We start from the raw sequence: 22,002 nt of genomic DNA, 5'->3' as shown, positions 1-22,002 counted from the left end.
TCCATTATGACAAGTCTGGCAGGATCTGCATACCCAGTCTCAGAATCATAAAGTGGTCACGTGCACAAGGGCTAAGTTCCACATGTGTCTGTCAACAAGCATGATGTCACTGGGAATTCTGCAGGGCATATCAACCATGCATCATTTCCGTATAACATCACGGCCATGTAGCATGTCAATCACTCAGATCACGCCTACTTCTGCATAAAATGACGAGGTGGGTGGAGTTACTACAGTAAAACATTATCTGATTTTGCCTTGTTACTCAAAAAAAAATTTTTTTTTGGTAATCCACTGAAAATTATAGTTAGTATCAGGCGTTAGAACATCCTAGTTCAGAAAATGTCTTGATTGCAAAACGTGATAAGGTACTATACGCGATTTTGACTCATGTTTTTGCCCCGTTTCTCTACAAATTTTGGGTTTTGAACTAAATTACCAAGGCTAAAACTACACTGCCAGTCATGAGCGGACAAGGTGATCCGCTGTGGCGACCCCTGACCGGGAAAAGCCAAAAGAGAGAGAGAGAAAACTAAATTACCAAGGCTTACAATAAGTCTATAATGACAGACATTACAGTTTCATACTTCTTTGTCGTAAAATGCGTGCTGATGTTTCTTCACTTTTAATTTGATTTACAAAAAAAAAACTTCACAAGTGTTATATTGTTGTTGACAGCGACGTAGGCAGCACGGGCATCTTCATTCTTGAACGCGGATTATGCTGTCGGCATGGTCCAGTGGTCTTCATTACCGCCCTTTATCCTTTCAGTTTGACATACGAGCAAAGACAGCACTACAATATTTTAACCATTATGAACAGGCTATTGGCTATGAAAACTTTCGACTCCACATTACAACTGTAGAACTAACGTAACTCAACCCACCACCAAATCTGTTCCTGGGGAAGGATTTAGAGTACGGACCGGAAAGGAGAAGAATGACATATGTGTAGGACAGTGGTAGAAAGTTGCATGTGAAGAGAGTCAGTTTGACAGTGTAATTATTTTAGAGACATATATATATTATACACATATTCTTGTCAATGGCTGTTCGGAGTTGTAGACTGTTTTCGTGGATTGGTGGGTGTCTAACAAAACGGGATCTGATTTGTGGCAAAACTGTTAATATAAACAGGTTTGTATTAACACATTAATGCTCATCTGGTACCATATTTTACTAGGGTTGTAGTGTATTAGTTAATGAACAATACTTTTTATGTCATGGCTTGGGAAAGATGTTAATTCCATGTTGTGAGGTAAACGTGCTGGTGTATTTCTGGAATAAGTGCCAGATTAATGTTTCCATGGGCACTATTTGTTCGCATTATTTTGTAATGTATGTAGTATCTAATTATAATCTCTACAACTTGCTTGTGTTTACTCTGCGGTATCCAGTGTGTAGTATTCTCAGTTTATTGTATAGTACTTTGACTTCGATGCTTGAATTCTGTCGTCTTGATAGTGTTCCAGGCATAGCGTACATAATTGTCCTGAAGTAGATGTTAATTCTTGTAGTATTTGGCGAGTAGTAAGTTGCTGTTTTGCGCATCAGTGGGGTTGACTGCTGCTTCGTGAACAAATGCTTAAAGCTTTATTCTTTGGAGAGTGGAGTAACTTAAATGAGCTAACAATGCTCGATTTTTATTTTCAGTCTGTTTAATTGCATAGGCACCATGCATAAATATGTAACCAGTAACTGTTATCGTATGTGAATCACGAAAATGACATGAGAAGAAGAATCTGATTGAACCAAAGATACAGTCTTGAACTTTAATTATACCCTGACTTAGGAGCGGGGCTATCAAAAACTCTATAAACACTTAGAGAAATTAAAAAAAAAAAAAAAAACTGGTGAGTTGTACATTTTTGTATACTGTCATCATTAGGGCAGCAAACTGTGTACTGTAATGCATTGATGTTCGTCGTCTCCCATTGCTGCAGTCCTGACAAATGGATACTCCGCTGCCCACCATCGGCCCGAATACCAAAGGGCTAGAACCGGCGTCGGTCACGGGCGCCTGAGACTGACGTAAGTACTTGTCAGTACAAATGCGCATGACCGACGCCATAACCTCAGTCTTTCTTGCCGCATGGTCCTCAGCAGAAGCAGTTTTTGCAAGTGCCGTTCGGCGTTCTGGAACTGTCGGTTTTCGAGTTTCAGACCAGATACCAAGTTGGCTAAGTACCCTGTTGGGAACATTTTTTGTCTTTTTCTTGCCTCAGTATTGCCGGATGTCAGAAAAAGTTAATAACTGTATTTCTTGTGGGAAACAGATTCCTCATAGGGATTACCATTCACTCTGCATTCCTTGTTTAGGGCCTGAGCACAACGTTGTTGGGTGTCGCTTTTGTGCTACTTTTAACAAGCGTACTATTAAACGTCGGTTGGACTGTGCTAGGCTGGTGTTTGGTAAACATTGTAATTATAACATGCCGTCGGATTCTCCGACGACTGGTTCTTCTAAGAAGCGCAAAGATAAGTCTTTGCGGTCCAAACAGGATGAGGCGTCCACTCCGGACGTCGGTTCTGTGGAACCACTGACTGCTTCAGTGGCTCCTTCTGACAGTTTACCAGTGTGTCTAGGGGAGCCTTTGTTACTGCAGGAAGTGGCTTCTCCTGTGTTAGGCCAGGCTGAGGGTGCTTCTTTGTTGTCAGTGGCTTCCTCCCCTCATAGGGTAGTTAGACCTCCTCCTTCTCAAGGCAAAGGCCATTCTAAATCTAAGTCTATCCCTGCTGGTGCTAATCCCCAGGGTCCAGCTCCTAGGAAGCACATGTTGAAGATGGCTGAAGATTTGATTACTTTAATTAGGGGTTCCATGCCCCCCCCCCTGTGAAGAGGCCCAGGATAGACACAGAGTTGGAGGGTCTGGTTCAGTCTTCCAATGAGTCTGATTCTTCTGTGGAGGAGCTTCAGGATTTCCCTCCCTATTCTGATTCGGAGGCTGAGGACGCTACTCCCTCTGCGTCCCCTCCAGAAGATTTTTCTTTCTCTGAAACTTTGCATTCCATGAGGGAACATTTCCAGTGGGATGGCCAGGATTATTCTGATTCTCGTAAAAGGCTGAGAGAATTCTTGTTTTTACCTCAGCACAGGCCTTTGGCTATTCCCCCTGTACTGGATGTTGTTCAGGATGTATTTTCTGAGGCTGCCCTTAACCCAGATTCTCTGCCCCCTTCCCCAGTTAAACCAGATAGATACTACAGGGTTCCGGAAGCTCACAAGTACTTGTATAAGAGTCCTAGGGTTGATCCAGAAACTATTTCTCAAGGCCCCAAAGGTGTTAAGGCTTCTGTGGTTAAGAATCTGGTTCCTCTGGACAAGGATGCTAGGGCCCTGGATAGGTGGGGTAAAAACTGTATACCTCTTCTACTTTGGCTATGAGAGCTTTAAATTGTCAATTTTATATGCTCAGGTATCAGAATTATTTGCTAAGTCAATTGAAATGTAAAGTGGATGCTTTGTCTGAGGGTGTTGACTGTAAGGAGCTTCAGGATTTAGTGCATGCTTCAGACCAGGTTGGTAAGCATTCTTTGCAGTGTGGTTTTGATGCTTTACAAGCTTCTTCCAGGGTGGCTGCTACTAGTTCTGTTGTTCGCAGACATGCCTGGCTTAGAGATCAGTCCTTGTCAGAGCATATTAAGGCTCGCATTATGGATGCTCCTTTGCAATCTGATGTTCTTTTTGGCCCTCCAGTGGAATCAGTTTTAAAAAAAAAGGGAGGAAAAAGCTAAGTCTATGCAGACGGTAAAGGACTTCTTACAGGTTCAGCCCCCTAAGTTCAGTAGGAATTGGCCTGCTAGGGGATGGTCTTTTCCCTCTTCGGATTTTCATTCTAGGGGCAGGTCGAGGCGTGGTAGAGGTAGGGCTTCCTCTCAGGGCCCTGTTACTTCTAGGCCTTTGAATTCTTTTACCCCTTCTGCTGGGGTGGGCAGGGGTCAGTCCTTTCGGAAGCAGTCCCAATGACCTGTGTCTTCAGCTGCCGGACTCTGCTTTGCTGGCAGCTCCTCTAGGAGGAAAACTGGGACTTTTCATAGGGAATTGGCATTTGGTTACCCAAGACAAATGGGTATTGGACATTATAACTCGAGGCTACAAGTTTTATTTTCACACATTCCCTCCTTTCAAAGGTGTGCCTCATCAGCAAAGACTGGAAGCGCAGGCACAGATTTTTTCTCTGCTCCGGTTGGGAGCAATACAGGCAGTTCCTTCTGTGGACAGAGGCACGGGGTTTTATTCCCGTCTTTTCTTAGTGCCAAAGAAGGGAAATACTTGGAGGCCCATTCTGGATTTATCCATTCTAAACACCTTTCTGGAAATTCCGAAATTCAAGATGTTGACACTGCAGCAGCTGTTGCCTATGCTAGGCAGAGATCACTGGATGGTGACTTTGGATCTCATCTTCACATTCCTATCAGGCCCAGTTGCAGGAAATTCCTGAGGTTTCGGACTGGGAATTTGCATTATCAGTTCTCTGCATTGCCCTTTGGCTTATCTACTGCGCCCAGGGTATTCACAAAAGTCCTGGCTCCAGTAGTAGCTTTTCTCCGGCTAAGAGGAATTCAAATTTATCCTTATCTGGACGATTGTTTGATACTGGCTCAGGGCAAGCACGAACTTCTTCGACATCTGCAGTATGTGATGACAGTTTTCAGATGCCTAGGGTATTCTGTGAATGAAATAAAGTCCAGTCTAGTACCCTCACAGGAGATGTGTTTTCTGGGTGTGAGACTGAATACAGCTACTCAGATGGCATCTCTTACCCCGGACAAACAAAGAAATCTTCACCTATACTTCCAACAGCTATCCGTAGTGTCCAGGCTGACTGCAAGGACAGTCCTTCAAGCCTTGGGGTTCATGGCATCTTGCATTCTAGTACTTCCCAATGCCAAACTGCATATGAGGAAGCTACAGTGGTATCTCAAAAGCATTTGGACTCAACACAGCCACGATTTGGATACTGTCGTTCGGCTTCTACCTTGCATTCAGAAAGAATTTGTGTGGTGGGCTCAGGAATGTCACCTAAACAAGGGACTCTCTGTGACCCAACCGGAGGCAAGTCAGATATTAACGACAGACGCCTCGGAGTCAGCCTGGGGAGCTCATTTCAAAGGAAAATGGATTCAAGACCTTTGGCCCCCGGAGCTGCTTCACTTGCATATCAACATGAAGGAGATGCTGGCAGTTCAATTTGCATTGAAAGCATTCAAGGATCTACTTCGACCGGGACTGGTATTGATTCGAACGGACAACACAACTGTCATGTGGTACATCAACAAGCAGGGGGGAACTCATTCTTACCCTCTTTGCAGACAAGCAATGCTGTTATGGGAAACTGCTTTGGATCTGCACATCACTCTTCGAGCACAGTTTCTGCCAGGAGCACAAAATTCATTAGCAGATGTTCTGAGCAGACAGATGGTGGATCCTCACGAATGGAAGTTGGATCCTCAGGTATTTCGTCAGTTGACCATGGCTTGGGGAACTCCAGACATAGATCTGTTCGCTTCTCCTCTGAATTCCCAACTACCTCTGTTTTGCACAAGGCTGTTTCATCTGAAAGCCTGGAAAATAGATGCACCATCCTTCAGTTGGAGCAACCTTCACGTGTATGCCTTTCCTCCTCTGCCTCTTCTTCCAAAGGTCCTGCTGAAAGTCAGGAGGGACAAACCTTGCATGATCCTTATAGCGCCGGATTGGCCTCGTCAACATTGGTACCCTCTGCTGAGGAGCCTAATTCACGGGACACCTTGGCCATTACCACGGATTCCTCACTTATTGTCTCAAGAAAACAATCATTTTCTCAATGTCAGGGTGCAATCCCTACACCTGACAGCCTGGCGCATTCAGTTTTAGAGGATGAGGGCCTTCAGCTCCCTCAACAAGTTTTGGATGTCCTTTTGGAAGCCAGGCATCCTAGTACTCGAAAAGTTTATGCTGATAAATGGAAGAGATTTTTTCTTTGGAGTTCAGCTGAAGGCCTTGATGTTACGTTGCCTAATTTGAGTTGTACTTTGCAATATTTGACTATGTTACTGGACAGGGGTTTGTCCTTCTCTTCTGTAAAAGTGCATGCTGCAGCTATTTCTGCTCACTATGATGGTGATCCTCCTTTATTTTCACATCCTTTGCTTAAACAGTTTCTTAGAGGGGCAAAGAATATAAGACCCCCACGAAGGGCTCCTACTCCTGCCTGGGATCTTAATTTTGTTTTGGAAAAGCTGACTCTGCCTCCTTTTGAACCTGTAGCTACGGCTGAATTGAGGTTGTTGTCCTGGAAGACTGCTTTTTTATTGGCTGTTACTTCTGCTAGAAGGGTATCTGAATTACAGGCTCTCATGGCAGTGGAACCTTTTCTGAATTTTCACCAGGACAGAGTTTCCTTGCGTACTAATCCTACTTTTCTGCCTAAGGTAGTTTCTAATGTGGCATTGAACCAATCTATACATTTGCCTACTTTTTATGCTAACCCCCAAAATGAAGGGGAAAGAGTTTTGCATTCTTTGGATGTGCATAGGCAGTTACAGTATTATTTGTTCAGAACCAATGAGTTCCGGAGATCTCAACAGTTATTTGTTTCGTTTGCTGTGGCTTCAAGTGGGAAAGCTGTCTCGAAACAAAGTATTTCCAAGTGGATCGGCCATTGTATTGCTTTTTGTTACTCTCATCATGGTAAGGAGGTTCCAGTTGGGATCAGGCCTCATTCTACTAGGGCTACGGCCACCTCTACTGCTTTTTTGAGAGGGGTAGCTACTAAAGACATTCTAGAGGCAGCTACTTGGAGTTCTGTACATACCTTTACAAAGCATTATCATTTGCCTCTTTATTCTAGGTCTAGGGCTGGGTTTGCCACTGCAGTCTTACAGGGCATGTCTGCAGCTCCTCCTGCTGTTTAGTTGGCCAGGCTCCCTTTTTCCGTTGCTCTGGGATTCTACCCATTTATCAGGACTGCAGCAATGGGAGACGACGAACATAGTACAGTTTTGTACCTACCATAAATGTAGATGTTCGAGGATCTCCATTGCTGCAGTCCTATTTTCCCTCCCTCCTTCCCCCTTTTTCTTTTTAGATTGGGGTTTTTTGGGTGGTGTTTTCTTTTTTGCATTCTGACGTCTGAGGCAAGAAAGACTGAGGTTATGGCGTCGGTCATGCGCATTTGTACTGACAAGTACTTACGTCAGTCTCAGGCGCCCGTGACCGACGCCGGTTCTAGCCCTTTGGTATTCGGGCTGATGGTGGGCAGCGGAGTACCCATTTGTCAGGACTGCAGCAATGGAGATCCTCGAACATCTACATTTATGGTAGGTACAAAACTGTACTTTTTCCTGTGCAGAATATATTTTGTAGAGGTCTGAAGGTAATTACCATTTAATTCCATTATTTACACTGATTACTACTAACTTTTGGATCTTTTAACAATGTTACGCAAATTAAAAACATCACAGTACCACAGTTTAGGGTGATTCTCAGTTTTCTATCAAAATGAAATATTTCCTTTATTCTACTGTATTAGGTAGCGTTGTCGCCTCACAGTTAGACGCTGTCCGGTTCGATTTTCAGCTAGAGCGTCTTCTGCGTGGAGACATGCGTGAATGGGCGTACCTTCGTTGAAGGTTGTGCGTCAGAACTGGTAACTCGGCACGTAAAAATCAACTACTAATCATTAGCGGAGTTTCGCTGTGGCGACCCCTAACCGAGAAAAACCGAAAGACGCAAACAATTCTACTGTATTACTTAAAATTGTTACCATGCTAGTAGTGGTGGTGTGGACTGTGCCCAAAAACACATTTTTTTTACAAGGGTACTATGCCCTTACACCCGTTGATGTGAGAGAGAGGCTGTTCATCTCACTCCCAATACAGTATACTAACTCTTTTGTGTTGCTGCAGTATGAAAGGTATTATTGGTCGTTGTATAAAACTAAGTACCCTGTATTTACAAATCACAATGCAGTCCCCTGTTAGTAGTAATTGTCAAAATGCTACATTAAGAAATGTTATAGATGAAACAAGGAAAGTAAATTCAATTTACATAGTTGTCTTTGTTGTGGAAGGAACAGACATTTTTTGATTGCATAGCAGTGACCTTTTTTAATCTTCCAACATGAGTATTAAGAGCTTCATGTTATTGTTTCAGTAGTTAGTAGTTATTGTTTGAAGCTGCATGTTGCTTAGTAAATATTGATTACCATCACACATGCATATCTAAGAAGAGAATGCTAATGAGAATGCAGTATGCAGATTAATTTTATAGATATCTGAAATTTAGAGACATGTTAGCCCCTAAGAGGAAAGGCCTCCTTATCAGATAATTTGCGTGTCTTGTGAATGACTGTTAACTACCATGAATGCAGATGTACAAGTATTTTCCTTCTTATTTTTAGTATCATTGTAATCACTAAGCATGAGGGATGGGTGAGGATTTTTTTGTATGAAGGCTTTTAATCTTATTTAATAAAATGAGTGATTGTATTGGCTGCTATAGTACACCTGTTAGTTCACCTGTTTCTGTCTACCTTGACATGAGCTGTAAATTGTAAATGATCTTGCCTGCAATCACTGAGCTTGAAATGTGTCTAGTTCATAGGTTCATAGGTTCATACTAGGCTATCTATGTGGCTTTCGCCACCCTTTATTTGAATAAAAACTATGCCTATCATTTTTCTCTCTTGAACAAGGCCAGCGGAGTGCTCTGCCTCACATGTACCGGGATTTTGTTCCACAGTGTGGTTCTGAGGGATCTAGATTTTTGAGGTGAAGCATATTCATCAAATCTCTTTTGGGGCCTTTCAAGCTGCTCATCAGATAACATGTTCCAGTTTTGAACGGGTCACTAATGTTTTTCTGTTGCATCCTGTGTTATTGCTGGACTGCGCCATGAAGCGTTGAATGTCATTAAGCAACAACCTTTTTGAGTATTGTAAACAGTAGCTTATGTGAAGTGATATTGCAAGTCTGCCCATAATTGAAGGACGGTAATGTATTTGCAGAGCTGAATACCAGTGACTGAAACCCAGTTCTGTGAGATTCCTGCCACATTACCTTTTTAAGCTGTTTCTTCAACTTGTTTCAGCACATCCAAAGACAGACTAGACTGTTCTGCTTAAAGTTAATAAGACTAAGAGCATCCTCGCATGCGAGACCTCAACCTGGTCTGTGTAATTTTTTTTTATTTTTTATTTATTTATTTAACATTTGTTGACCGGGAATGTCAGACTAGGTTCCACAGATCCTGTTTTCAGCGGAGGCCCGGGGAGAAATGCTCCAGAAGCATGTTTTTAGAATGTGGGAGGAAACTGGAGTACCGGAGAAACCTTGAGCATAGGGAGAACATGCAAACTCCACACAGAAGGCACCCCAGCCGAGAATCGAACCAGAGAACCTCTTGCTGTGAGGCGACAGCATTAACCGCTGCACCACTGCGCCGCTCAATAAGATTTTTGGCGGGACAGATTTGTGTCCCAGAGACTCCCCCTTTTGTGGAATAGACTCCCTCTCCACGTAAAGCAGAGTACCTCATTAAACCTTTTTAAGCGCAACATGGATAACTGGATGGGGAACAGAAAATACACCCCTGGGACTCCTCTTATGTCCCTGCTGGACAGTGGCATAGGGTGCTGACTTGTTGGAACATGAGCTAAATTCTTGGCTAGGCTTGTAAGGGCCTCATGGCCAATAGCCGTGTAACTTCCAATGATCCTATGTCTTTGGATAACACAGGGAATTTGGCAGGTTTTCAGAGAACAAACATTGCATCACTGGAAAGCAGATCATCCAAATAATAAAAGGAAACAAGCCTTCCAAAATGTGAAGCAAAGAGCCCATGTAGCTACTAACTTGTTCAGATCTAAGTAGTTTAAATCCAAGCAAACAGCAGCCTGAACACTTCTGTAATTCCATTAAGAACATTCATCAACATTATTATCCTATTATCATATTACGTATGGGGTTAAATACTTTGGTATTAATATGGTTCATAACAGCCTATCTTCATTTCAAAATAATTTGCATAAAATATGGACATCATTAATGTTAGACATGCGTAGGTGGGAACTTCTTAACTTATCACTTCTTTCCAAAGCAGCAATTATTAAAATGAATATTCTTCCCAAATTTCTTTACCAATTCAACTCTTCTGATCAAATCATTCTTAAATCTTTCTTTGATAAAGTTAATAAAGAATTAGGTAAATTTTTGTGGTTTCCTAAAACGGTTAGGATTTCTTATTCTAAATTATCAACTTCTAAAGATAGGGGTGGTTTAGGATTGCCAAATTTGTATCTCTATTATTTAATTGTTTCGGCAAACAAACTACTCTCCATTTCTAAACTGAATAATATTCACCACAATCAATTTCCAATTTGGGTAAAGATATGGCATCACTATATTATTTCCAAGAACATAAACCCTGCTGCCATTCCATTCATCTCCATAGATGTTTTGAACACTCTTAAAATCTCGAATTTCCTAAAACATAAGATCAAAGCATTTCAGGAGTTATTAAAACTTATTAACTTTGATAATATTTTTCATTTACTACAACCACTCCATCTGAAGCCCAACCTAAAGTTAGATAATACACCATTTACTCTAACAAATTATTCCCTTATTAAAAATTTGAATGTTTGGGATCTCTTGAAATATAAAGATTTGTCCTTGGCTAATCTTCGAAATACACTGAAAGTTAACTGACGTAGCACTGTAGTATATTTACAGTTAAGAGATGTGGTTATGGCTAAATGTGCTCACACTATGCCAAGAGAGCAAGATTTTAATAATTTAGAAATTATAATTAGAACATTATCGTTACCTGAAAAAATGTTATCAAAATCTTATAATTTGTTAAATAAATTAATACAAGATTTGTTATGTCTCTTTTCTAACTTCTGGGACAAACATAATTCTCAATTAAATGAGAAACAAAAACTCTTGGCCATTAGAAACACTCTGGAACACTCTCCTTTCAAGAAATTGTTCTATACCCAATTGATGATAAATAATAATGCTTATTATACTCCCTCCAAACTTAATAAATTTGATGCTAATAATTCTCCTTCTTGCCCTTGTTGCTTCTTTCCTAATGCTGACCTTTTACATATTTTTTGGTATTGCCATTACATAAACTTTGGACTTCCTTGAAAGTAAGGTTACAGAAAATGGGTTATCATAAGTCCACTTTATCCTGGGAAACTGCAATTCTACACATGCCTATATTACATCTCTCTAAATCAGACACACATGTGTTCATATTTATTTGCTCTCTCATAAAACTTTACATTTCCAGAAATTGGCTTGACCGTACTAAACTGAATTGGAATGCCTTTAGAACAATGGCTTACTTGTACATTTCAGCACATAAGACTTTGTTGAAACATCCTAAAAAAATGGCTTTAAATAATAAAGTTTTGGAGAAGGTCCTTTCTATTATTAATTATGACTAATAGATTCTAAACTTTTATTTTTGTACAGTGTGGGATTTATTCACTCTCATACTTCACTTACTCATATGTTCACAATATTATTTTATCTTTTGCAATTTGGTTACCATTTGTATATATTGTATATAATGTTTGGTTTTTATTTTCTCTCACTTTCATGAGTTGGAACGACTTTTACAAGTTGTATAACTTCAATCAACTCCTAAATGACTATATGTACAATGTCTTGTTGTTTGATGTTTTGTTATATTCTATAAATCAATAAAGAGATTTTTGGGAAAACATTCTGGATTCATCAAGTAACAAACAGTCATATAAATAAAGAGCTGCTAAGTAGCATCAAGTCCCCTTATCTCATTATCTCCTAAACCATGCAGCCTTCAATTCAGCACCTCAAACTTGCAAATGTTCCACATAAACCTTGAACGACTCCATAATCGACTCTTCACTATTCTTTAACAGCTGTGGTATAGAGTCTGTTTACAAAATGTAAAGATATGCAGTTTAGAAAAATGTTAGCCCTGAAAGAAAAGGCAAACTTATTGGAAAATTTGCATGTCTCTGAATGACTTTCACTACCATGAGTACAGATCAGTACTTTCGTGCAGTAGTTAACACTCTTGAATCCATGCATTGCAATATCCCAAGCATCACGGCACATTCTTTCTCCTGCACAGGTACATATAGTAAAATATTACACACACCACATACGTCATACCCATAAGTCATGGATGATTACAGCTAGTCATTAATGCCAGACATTAGTTTCACTCTTCATATCCCTTACTAAAAGCATATTCGTGCAAAGGCTGTTATTTTAGTGATTCTCTTAAGTTTTTATAAGAGGAATAATTAAAGTCTGCCCCTGATAGTCTTTGTCCCACCCTTAATTTTCTTTGTCTAAATGTCTCAGTATATAGGTTCATAGGTAGGTACTAGGCTATTTGCCCAAGGGCATTTATAAGCCTAGCCAGAATGTGTTGGCTTTCGCCTTCCTTTTGAATTAGTTTCCTGGGCCTCTGTCTAGCAAGGCCATTGAAGTGATCCTAGGGGTAAATTTATGATTTCCTATCCACTCGTCAAGATTTCTCTTGAAGAGAGTCAGTGAGGGGCTTTGCCTAACATAAATTGGGATTCTATTCCAGAGCGAGGGAAGTCTCTGGGACAGGAATCTATCCCTCCAGCATGTCCTGTTTATTGTTGTGCTGAGGTTTAATTCACTGGAGCATGTGGCTCTAAGAGATTTGGTTTTCTTGAGATGGAGCATGTCCATTAATTCTGGGTTGGACATGGCCTTATACGTCAGGCAGAGATCACCTCTGAGCAGACGGTAAGCAACCGAGTAGAGCTGGAGTTTCTTTAGTCGAGCTGCATAGGGCATCAGTTTGAGGCCCATGTTCCTCTTGGTGAGGTACTTCTGTGGTCTTTCCAGCTGTTGCAGGTGTCGAGTAAGGTACATTCCAAATGGGGCATTGTACTCTATAATGGCCTAATGAGTAGAGTAGATGGGCACAATGACTTCTCTTGATCTAGATGTGAACCCTTTCGTGATTAGGTTGGCTACATAGAAAGAATTTCTAACCACTTTGGCAATGTCATTATCAAAGGAGAGGTTGCTATCTACCTGGGTCCCCAGGTCCCTAATTATATCTTCCGTACTTAGTGGATTACCACCTATGTGATAATTTGTGGGCACTTTGTTTTTCCCAAAGGGGATGACTATGCATTTTTTGGCATTTAGCTTGAGGCCATGGTTCTGACACTAGGTGTCTGTCTCTGTGAGACCCTCCTGGAGGATGTCTGTGTCAGCTGGAGAATTGATTATGGCTGCCAGTTTGCAGTCATTTGCAAACTTGGTCAGCCATAATCCTCCCGTGCTTGCCTGTACCTCAGAGAAGTATATACCAAACAGGAGGGGTCCCAGGACTGAGCCCTGTGGGACGCCACTTGTAACTGGTTTAGAGTCGGACATGGCACCCGCAACTCTGACCATGTGTGTTCTATCCGTGAGCCAGTTGGCAACCCATCTCGTGACATAGGGGTTAATGTTCAAGCTGGTGAGCTTAGCTATGATACCAGAGTTGGGAATAGTGTCGAAGGCCTTAGTGAGGTCCAGGTAGGCTGTGTGGACTACCTTTCCCTCATCTATGGCCTTTGTAACTGTTTCAAAGAAGTCAACTAGGTTTAGGAGGCAGGATCTGCCTTTAACAAAGCCGAATTGGGTAGGGTCCAGTGTCTGGAGGTTTCCAATGTCTCTGTTTATGAGTTCCATGATGATTCGCTCCATAGCTTTGCAGACCAGGCTAGTCAGGCTTATAGGGCGATAGTTCCCCGGTTCTGTTGTGGCACCACCTTTGTGGAGCGGGATGACTGTTGCTGTACGCCATTCTTTCGGTACATGGCCTGTGGTAAGGCTGAGTTTGAACAGTGAATTTAGGTGAGGGTTTAGTTCATTTTGGAGCTCGTGTAAGACGCAGCCTGGGATACCATCCAGTCCCATTGATGCTGTGTTTTTTAGCTTTGGAGAGTGCTGTTTTTACCTGCATGTCTGTGATGTCTGGGGCTCTGCATTCTTCTTGGATGGACACGGGCCCTTTTGGGGGTGAGGGGGGTGAAGTTTGCACTGAACCTGTCTGCCAGGATGTTGGCAATGTCAGTTGGTTCAATGTATTTTTTGCCATTTTGCACTAGCTCAGAGCATATCTGAGAGTTGCCACCTAGATTTTTGACATAACTAAAGAAGGCTTTGTGATTATCTTTAGAGTGTTTGGCAATTTTTCTTTCGAAACGGGCCTTAGATGATTTTATGAGGGATCGTAATTTCTTGCTAATATTGATCAGTGCTGCCTTTCCTTTTTGGGATTTTGCTCTATCATGTAATAGTTTCCTCCTTCTGTTGTATAGCTTATTTATGGCCGGGGACCACCAGACTGGTTTCCTCTTTTTGGAGGAGTGAGTCTTGGTTTTACTTGGGATGGCTCGATCCATGCATTCCAGTAGATGCTCATAGAATGCATTTGTAAATGATTCTGTGGTTTGGGCAGCATTATCCTTTAGCAAGGGGGCTTTGATACTTTCCACCTCGGTCTTGAGAAGTGTGAAGTCGGCTTTTGAAGAGTTTTTTTACAGTGGTTTTGTTGACTGGAGGTGGGGTCGGGATGTGGATGTCCAGTGTGATTAGTTTATGATCTGATCTTACCAGCGAGGGGTTTACCTCTGGTGTGGAGCACTGATCCTCCATGTTGATGATGATCAGGTCCAGTATGTTGTCACTTGTGGGTGTGGTGACCAGCTGTTCCAGGGTGTTTGAGTTTATAAACTCTAGGAAGCGTTGGGCAAAGGAGTTTGTACTTGAGTAGTTATTCCAGTCAATGTTTGGGTAGTTGAAATCTCCCAATATCATGGTGTTAGGTAGGACCTTTGTATTTTCCACTGTTCACAAGAATGCTGAGTGGGGGTCCTGAGACAAAGTAGGTGATCTGTAGCAAGCTACGATCTGAAAAGCAGCTTTGCCCACTGTTAGTTGCACATGGATGGTCTCCGAGGCCTCATGCTGTGCTACTAACCTGGAGGTGTGGGTATCCTTTATGAAAATGGATACACCCCCTCCTTTTGTATTTCAGTCCGGGTTCTGGGGCTGAAAGGTATGGTATGAGTTGTAGCATGGTAGTGCTGGGGTGCTCTCTGGAACCTTGAACCAGGTTTCTGTTACTGCACAGATATCAATTTTCTCCATGCTAAGGAGTGCCTCGAGTGCGTGCATTTTGAGGTTTAGACTTCTGGCAGTGAGTAGCATTACCCTCAGTTTCTGGTTACTTGTGTTGTTTATGGAGGTGGGTTTGTCTTTTGAGCCTTGCCTAAAAAAGGCATTATGGGGGTGGCAAAAGCCTTGGCCAGTATTCAAAAGCCTAAGGGCGACTGGTGCAAGCCATCTCTGGCGAAGCAGCATGGCTTGTCGAGCATGTCGTCCCAGGCTGACAGACACTGGATCCCCTTTAAATTACACCAGTAGCTTAGCCAATGGTTAAAACGTATCATTGTTTTCTTTGTACTGTGGCATCATTCTTGGTGAGGGCAAGATGCTTCTCAGGGTCAGGGTCATACCGGCCTGGGCTACATGATCAGAGAGCTCCTCTATGTCTCTCTCATGTAGTCCAGGTGGGTACGTCTCGGGTCTTTCACACCAACATGTACAATGACAGAGTCATATTTGTACTTGTTTTGGAGTGACCGGATTGCTTGTGTTATGTGGTGGATCCTGGGACCCAACAGGCAGCTTACAGTAATCTTCTCCTTGTTCAGTCTAGTGAGTGGAACATCAGTGTGCCTGACAACAGAGTCACCTATGAGGTTGAAATGTATGCTTATGTGTCCTGTCATCCTCTCTCTGTCTATCCCTTGACTGGGTTGTTCCCACTAGGCTAGTGACCTCTTTTTGGGGGGGTCCCAAGGTAGTTATTATACTATTAGGGAAAAGTTGACCAGGGCATTGGGGAACTTTCCCAACTCTTTGGAACTGCAAGATGGCACTGGAGAACTCCTACAGCAGCAAGGAAGAGGTCTAAGGGAATCAAGCAGCAGCATGAAAGATGAGCGAAAAGCTACGTGGAGTTTGGAAGTAGAAAGTGAGAATTTGGAGGAAAAATATGTTTTGATATGGCGCTTTAGAATGCAAACAAAGATTCCTGTGTTGTGGATATTATAAATGAGCAGCATTTAGCAGTCTCAGTGGAGAGCTACGTGAGTGAGTCTGTTGAAGTGGTACATATAACAGAACTGGTGTCAGGAGAACTTTTAGATGATGCTCTGTTAAAAATACCTGGGCAAGATGATCCAAGTGACAGTTGCGGTTTCATGGGGTGAGATGGCTGATAACTTTTTTGGAAGTGTAGAAGATGTGGAAAAGGAAGTAGTTGAAGTGGCAGCAGAGAATGCAGCAGTAAAAGTATTCAGAAGTGACAAAAAGTAAGAAGAAAGCAACAAACTGAAAGGGGGGGTCTGGTTCTGCGACAGCAGAACTAAAATGTGCACAGCAGTGATAGCAAGCAAGGCAGGATATCAGCAGCAAACTGAAAGTAAAACTGTTTTTTAAAAAAAGAGAAGGTCAGCTATGAGAATAAGAGCAAAAATGACATGGTAATAAACAGATATTATGTGTGGGACAATTTGGTTAATGTTCTGGGTTTTAAAGCTCAAGAAATTCTACCTTTTTTATACATATTGGGACTGATGATAAAATGTCTGGAGCTGTGTAACAAAAAGACATTTATCTGTGGTACAAATTATTTGTTTTCTGGCAATAACTTAACAGTTTACAACCGATAAGCTGGAAGAAGACTGTTAAAAACAAGCATGCAGGGTCTGTGTGAAACTGTTGATAATTTTGTGACTGTTAAAGATGAGAGAAACTTATGGACTGGAGGGTGGAGGTTGGAAGGTTTGAAATGTAAAAACAATGTCATGAAACACTTACCAAGTGTTATTTTGTAGCTGCTCATAGAGGGACGTTAAGATATACTGGCCAGCTTAAATTTTTTTTTTTTTGTGGGGACTTTGTCAAAATGACAAAGTATAATGTAACCAGAGTGGGGAGAAAGAACAATACTGGAAGAGTGTGTCCCTGAATGGAGGCTGTATTTAAAAAAATTCGATGGATTGTCAAGAGCAAACAGTAAATAAAAAAAAATAAGGGAAAAGGAAGAAAGCCCACACAAGGAAGGATAACAAGAGGTTGGGGAAAAGATGGTGAGCTAGATGAAGAAGCTGCTGTAGAAGAAGAAAAAAATGTAGGGGAAAATGAGGGAGGAGAGAATGCACGCAGGAAAAGAGGTCAGGAGAAGGGGTTGATAATACTAATTTTTTTTAAGTTTTAGTCGGTAAAAAATCTGAATCTGAGGATCAAGGATTATTTGTACATCAGCTCAGAAAAAAAATATTCAGTTGTGGAAAGAGTAAAAATAAGAAAATGAAAATTTAAAATTTAATCTAAATGTAAAAGAAGGAAAAGCAATAACTTTATAGTACTTTCATGTGAACAGTATTTTTCACACTGTAAGAAGGATAGGGATAATAGAATGGTGTACTAAATGTGAGAGGGATGTTATTCTGTTAAATGTGAACAGTATTATTAACACTGTAATAAGGATAGGGATAATGGAATGGTGTACTAAATGTGAGAGGGATGTTATTCTGTTAGAGTAAATGTGAACAGTATTATTAACATTGTAAGAAGGATAGGGATAATGGAATGGTGTACTAAATGTGACATGGATGTTATTAAGTTAGAAGATGTAAGATTCCTGACAAGTTCAGAAAGACTGCAAACAGAAAAACTGAGGAGTGGGAATATAATGTGGAACTTGGTAAGTGAACGTTTTTCTGGACTGGCTGTGTTGTGCAACAAAACAGTGAAAATATTAGATGTAACACTGGTAAGGATGGGAAGGTGAGCTGTTGTGAGTATGTGGTGGAGCGAACATGGTTATAGAATTATAGCATTTATATGCATATATAACTAGGAAAAAGAATCTGTTTAGTCAAATATTAGACTGTGGTAACATACAGGAAGGGATAAATGTGGTAAATTATCTGTGTGGAACAAAAGTTGATGGACATATAGAAGGGACATTTGGTTCTGACATTATTTTGTATTATCAGAAGGCTTTGGGGTAGCAGATGGTGATACAGTTTTATGACACATTTTTCACATAATTTAGCAATATGGATGGAGATGACGGAAGAAAGTCTATTAAAATAAGAAAGAGAATAAAAAGAATTAATGAGAAATTTATGGAATGAAATTGGAGAATGAGCAGTATAGTAGTTATGGAAGGATCATATAACCATGAGAGACTTCTATAAAAAGTGGTCTGAGTCTTGGATCGAATTTAAAATGACGTATAAAATGTGTTTTCTTACATTATCCTTCATTTGAAAATAAAAAGAAGAAAAAGTGAAGTATGGAAAAACTTACTTATATAAGTATATCGGAGAATTTAGAGAATAGTGCAAAATAGTATTATGATATGGAAAAAGAAACCTGATTTTCTTTTATAAGGCATTACTGTTTGGGTGGAGATGTTATTTACATGGGAGAGATATCTGCATATTTGGGTAAGGTATTTAAGGAGGATACTATAATGAGGGAAATGGAGGGAGAGGTAAAACGAATACGAGAAAATTATGAGTATTGTGGTAGAGCATGTGGAAAATATGCGTAAGAGTAAAAAGAGGGAAAACTAGAGAGAATGGAAAGTGAAAAAAAATCAGAACGAGTTAAGGATGATTAGTGAATTGGATGAAATACTTAGGAAAGTAGATGTTGACTTAGTATAGGTCAGATAGTGTACTGTAATGAATGTGCAAGAAATTTAATGGATTGGCAAACAGAGTGTTTTGTAAATATACTGAATGAAGGTGTGTAAGAAGGGTTTGTGAATGAAAGGGTATATATATATATATATATATATATATATATATATATATATATATATATTATAATTCTATATGGAAATAAAATTGGAGACTCATTAACACAGATTATATTTTTATGAGACTAATACAGAAGAGAGTGGAAGGAAAGATGAGGAATATTATGGAATAAAGTATATAGGTTATAAAAGAAAGGGACATCAGGAATTCTTATTGGTTGTGACAAAATGTGAATTATGTAAGTAAAAGGGTGGATGTGAAACTTTTATGTTAGATGATATTAGCAAGGCATGTGATACAGTAGGATGCTTTGTGGGATGTTATGAATAGGTCAGGGGTCTGTAACCTTCATTGTCAAAAGAGCCATTTTGGCCGTACTGTTACCAAATAAAATTCATCTGGAGCCACAAAACATATTTGACCTGTAAAATGAAGACAACACAGCATATTAAGTTTTATATATAGTTATACTGTATTTAAAAGAACTAAGTTTATAAGAGCAATATTTGAAATCCATCCCTATTTTTGTTTTTGTGTGTGCGTGTGTAGAAAGTGCATGTTAACAGAAACAGTATTATTCTAGCAAGTTTCAAAGTTTATAAGAGAAATTACTTGTGGCTGTGTCCAGATTTCTTGTGGTAAGAGTTTTAGAGGTATGGTAGGAAGGTACAGAGACCTTTTAGGCGATGCTAATGCTGCCAAGAAATTGCTCGATCGCTCTGTGTTTGTGGAATGCATGGTAAAAGAAACCATGTTTTTCTAGCAAGTTTTTAAGTTTATAAGAGCAATGTTTAGAATCCATTGCTTGATTGGTGTGTGTGTGTGTGTGTGTGTGTGTGTGTGTGTGTGTGTGTGTGTGTGTGTGTGTGTCGTGCAGGAGAGTGGCCATTTCTCGAAGCTACAGGGAGCCACAGCAGAGGGGTGGAAGAGCTGCATGCGGCTCCAGAGCCACATGTTGCAGACCCGTGGAATAGGTAATAGAGTTCAGAGAGTGTGTATGTTAGCATATCAAAATAATAGGTGAGAGTGTTAGTGAATGGGTGGCTGAAGTATGGTATAGGACAAGGATGTCCCATGAGTGGAATATTGTTTGCATTGGTAATGGATGTGATAGTGAGCAAAGTAGCTTATGAAAAGAAAGATTCTCAATATATGATGCAAAAAGAGGTGGTGATCCTAGTAGTTTTATCATACGCAGATAGTAGTTGCTAAGAACAAAATATGAATGGGAAGTTTTCATTTGTCTGAATGGATGTTTAAAGGAAATACCTTGAATAAAGATAAAATAAGAGTTTGGGTAATGTGGTGAGAATTTTGGTGAGGGGTGTATTTTTCAATGAAGTGTCTTTGCTAGGAATAACATTTTGGGAAAATTGTGCAGTTGTAATGCAATGGGGGGATTTGATAAAAGAAATTAAAGAAATATGCCTTCTGTGGAGCACCTGTAGATTAGCATTCAGCAGAAAGGCTTACCTGGTGAATTCTGTTTTATTGGGAAAAATACCATATGCAAATTCTTATAAGATCCCAGAATAATTTGAAAAGGAAATTATGCAATGGGTGTGTTTTTTTATATGGGTTTCAAAATTAAACCCATTGAAAAGAGGTGTGTTGTATACGAGTGGATATAAAGGGAGGTTGAGAAATCCAGTTATTTTAATACCCTATACAAGTTTAAAGAAGCAGAATAAAGTGTGTAATGGAAGAGAAAGAGAAATAGTGAGTGTTAAAATACATGTACAACATTTTCTGGGAGATGGAAAAAATGAATATATAAATGAAAAAAAAATCATCATAATATAGAAAAAGATGTGATATAATATTCTGGTGAAACAATAAGAAATGATTTAAACCTGTTAAAGTAAAGAAAAAGTGGTATATCAAGATAGTTCAGTGTCAGGATTTCCTATAGTAACTGGTAATGAGCAAGTTATTTGTGAATGAGAATATGCCATATAAAAATAAACCTGAAAGAATATATTTATTTTATGGGGAGACAGAGACAAAAGAGCATATATTTTTGAATTTTGAGAGATGTGAAAATCTGGAAAAAGTTGTGGAAAGATTTTTTTTGAGTATATTGATGCTGTAAACTATATAGATATTATAAGAACAAAAAGAACAACTAAGTGAGAAGGTAGATAACCCATGTTGCATAAAATTAATTCCTATTTGGAATGAAAAACTGAAATTTTGTTTAATGGAAAGTGGATTATGTCAGATGTACTGTGAAAAATTAGATTATGGTTGTGGAAGTAGTGAGAACCAGTTATGGAAGAATAACAATGAGGATTTTGTAAGAAAGATGCTGAATATTAAAAAAATGGAAATGTGTTTTGTGTACAGTTTGTAAACAGGTAAATTATGTAAATGTTTTTTTATGTTGTGTTAAATAAAAGGACCCCTTATTTTTTTTGATAGGTGTTGTGAAATCTTTTTTAAATCCACCTGAGTTACCACCAGCTCAGGAGATTCTTGCATTGTAGTTTCGGAAATGGAAACTAATCCATGCACCTGGAGTGGGACTAGAACACACAGCCTTCTGATTTTCCACCAGCAAAGGTGCATGTGCTACAAGTTGTGCAACTCAATAACTGTTGCAGGCATTGAATAATGCCCAAGATCCTCATTGTATAGTTAAAAAAAAAAAACTCGCTATACTAACTTGTCAATTAAAGCAGCTTGTTAGTGTGATGTTTACTGTGCCAAATGTGTAGGGTTTGATTCCTTCCTCCCTTTCTCTTGTGATTTTTATCCCAACTCTTTTCTTTTGCTTCCTTCCTCCCTTTCTCTTGTGATTTTTATCCTAACTCTTTTCTCTTGCTTCTATTAAATTCCCTGGTGACTAGTGGTGGTGCAGAGGACTAATATCTGCTGTGAAAGGTGGGATACAGCATTGGCATCCTTTTTATGGCCTTTAGCTCACACTATTTATAGTGCCCCTAGTGTCTTGTGGCTCCCCCCATCCTCTTTTGTTAGTAAGTGCCTTTAAGGTATGTTGTGTAGTGGTTCCTTGCTACTAAGTGTCATTAATACGTAATCTAAAGCTACTCTGCTTTCTGGTGTTCCTTCAACCCACATATGTGTAAGTTCCCTTAAGGTGCAAAATCCCAGTATGCTCTCTGGTGGCTAGT

At 40.0% G+C, this 22,002-nt stretch overlaps 1 protein-coding gene across 1 annotated transcript in view; it reads left to right on the top strand.

Moving 5' to 3' along the window:
* The first annotated feature begins 416 nt into the window (after positions 1-416).
* The window catches only part of MRPL3 (mitochondrial ribosomal protein L3), a 780,509-nt gene continuing 758,923 nt past the window's right edge, over positions 417-22,002 (top strand). The window contains 1 exon segment of the mRNA XM_044066729.1: positions 417-1,136. Within this exon segment, the coding sequence (XP_043922664.1) occupies positions 1,045-1,136 (92 nt within the window). The 5' untranslated portion in view covers positions 417-1,044.

Source organism: Protopterus annectens, chromosome 3.part1 (assembly GCF_019279795.1).
Source record: "Protopterus annectens isolate FY-2018-M chromosome 3.part1, PAN1.0, whole genome shotgun sequence".
Lineage (NCBI taxonomy): Eukaryota > Metazoa > Chordata > Ceratodontiformes > Protopteridae > Protopterus > Protopterus annectens.
The sequence above is the reverse complement of the archived record's forward strand: the minus strand, read 5'-3'. Positions and strand labels throughout refer to the sequence as shown.